Below are 2161 nucleotides of genomic sequence, written 5' to 3' on the forward strand. Positions count from 1 at the left end.
TCGTGCCGACCGGAGGCACCGGCCTCTAGCGGCAACGGCGGGTCGTCCAAGCCGTCCCCGGGGCGGAGCAGCAGCTCCGACCGGGAGAGCAAGGCGGACGCGGAGGCGTCGCAGGCCTCCGTCGCGCCGGACACCGTCGCTGCCGGCGAGGCGGCGGGCTGCGTCGGCGAGGAGGAGCCGGAGGCGCCCTCGTCGTCGCAGGTCCCGGAGGTCGTCGATATGGACGTCGAGGAGCACGAGGACGACGAGGACGGCGACGGAGAGGTCGATCCCGCGGCGAGGCCCGCGCCCGCTGGCTCGCCGGCGCCGATCCCGGAGGTTGTCGAGACGGACGTCGAGGAGCACGAGGGTGACGAGAAGGACGCGCCGCCGAGCGACCCCTTTTCCATGCCCGAGAGCGAGCCAGTCCACCCGCCGCCGGCCGCGGCCGCCCCGCCGGGAGAGGGCACGTTGTCGCCGCCGCCGCCTCGCCGCCGGGGCCTGCACCAGCCAGCGGTCCGCACCGCGCCGGCGGCGCGCAAGAGGCCCACGCCCGCTCCCGCCACCCCGTCGGCCGCTCACGCGGCGCTGACCGAGGCGTCGCTCGGCGGCGACTTGTCCCGAATCTACCAGATCGAGGCGTCCGACTACGAGTGGCTTGTCGGCTACCTCAACAAGGAGGAGCTCGCGCCCCCGGTTCCGGTCTCTCCCGAGGCGCCGCTGCCAACGTCGCCGTCGGCCGACTCCGAGCCGGGCTCTTTGGATGGGGTCACCTTGAAGCCAATCGAGGTGCTCGAGGGCGAAGCGCCAGCCGAGGAGGAGGGCGACGGCGCCGATCCAAAGCCGCCCACTGCGGCGCTGCCGACCGCCGCAGTGCCGTCATCCGACCCTTTTCCAACGATAGAAGACTATCTGGGTGACAAGAAGAGGTTCAAGCAAGCCGTCAGCGCATGGTACGCACGTGATTTCCGCCGCCAGCTTGCAGCCAAGGGACTGGCGCCGCCGCCCGACGAGAAGAAGAGGCCGGCGGCCGGCGGAGCTGCGGAGCCTCAGAAGCCGAAGACCGCATACGCGCGGTACATCAAGGACGCGCGGGCGAGGATCAAGGGCGAGAGCCCCTCCGCCTCCCCCTCCGACGTACACAGCCTCGCCCTCGCCGCGTGGAAGGCCGCCGGCAAGGAGGAGAAGGCGCCGTACGATGCGGCGTTCACCGCCGACAAGGCGCGGTACGAAAAGGAGTGTGCGGAGGCGGGGATTGAGCCCGCCAAGCGAGGCCGCAAGTCTGGCGACGGTGACGCCGCGCCGCCGCAGCAGCCGCCCGTCTCGAACGGCCCCGCTGGCCAGGCCGCTTTCGCCCTCGACCAAGCCAAGCGCACCGGCGCAGAGGCGGCCGAGAAGCGGCGCGCCTCGGGCGCTCTCGAGCCATCGCGAATGAGACCCTCTTCCATTCCCCATTCAGGCGGCGAGGAAGCGGCGCGGCTCGGGCGCGGGGCTGCTCGGCGCGGCTCCGAGCGGGCGGCGGCCCGAGCCAGACCTGTCCGGCAGCCCCAAGGGCCCGACGCCGCGCGGCAGCCCGGCGCTCGCTGCCGAGCCGGTGCCCGCGCCCGCGCCCGCGCCCGCGCCCGCGCCCGCGCCCTCGCCCTCCGACGTGATCGACGCCTTCGTCGAGACGATGGGCGACGAGCGCTCCTCCTTCTCCTTCGACCTCGAGGCCGCCGACCTCGAGGCGCTGCTCGGCGACCTCGAGGCGCTGCTCGGCGGCGCCGACCCCTTTTCCATGCCCGAGAGCGAGCCAGTCCACCCGCCGCCGGCCGCGGCCGCCCCGCCGGGAGAGGGCACGTTGTCGCCGCCGCCGCCACCGCCTCGCCGCCGGGGCCTGCACCAGCCAGCGGTCCGCACCGCGCCGGCGGCGCGCAAGAGGCCCACGCCCGCTCCCGCCACCCCGTCGGCCGCTCACGCGGCGCTGACCGAGGCGTCGCTCGAGGGCGACGCGCCAGCCGAGGGGGAGGGCGACGGGCCCAAGCCGAGCGCAGCCGCGCCCGTCCGCCGCAAGCTCGACTCCAAGCCGCGCAAGCTGGGCCAGCCCTCTGCAGCGGCCAAGTCAAAGCCGACGCCGCAGCGCAAGCCGGGGGAGAAGCCGCGTGCACAAAAGTCGCGCAGCGAGGGCGCTGCGTCCGAGCCA

The 2161-nt window shown here is 74.5% G+C and overlaps 1 protein-coding gene across 1 annotated transcript; it reads left to right on the forward strand.

Moving 5' to 3' along the window:
* Positions 1-15: 15 nt before the first annotated feature.
* EMIHUDRAFT_123713 (hypothetical protein) lies at positions 16-2130 on the forward strand (the record flags this gene model as incomplete). Its single annotated transcript, XM_005775656.1, has 2 exons — positions 16-1299; positions 1439-2130. Coding segments are annotated over 2 exons (1976 nt in total), but the record flags the coding sequence as incomplete, so codon positions are not given.
* Between the last annotated feature and the right edge of the window lie 31 nt (positions 2131-2161).

This window comes from Emiliania huxleyi (genome assembly GCF_000372725.1).
Source record: "Emiliania huxleyi CCMP1516 unplaced genomic scaffold EMIHUscaffold_2978, whole genome shotgun sequence".
In the NCBI taxonomy this organism is placed as follows: domain Eukaryota; phylum Haptophyta; order Isochrysidales; family Noelaerhabdaceae; genus Emiliania; species Emiliania huxleyi.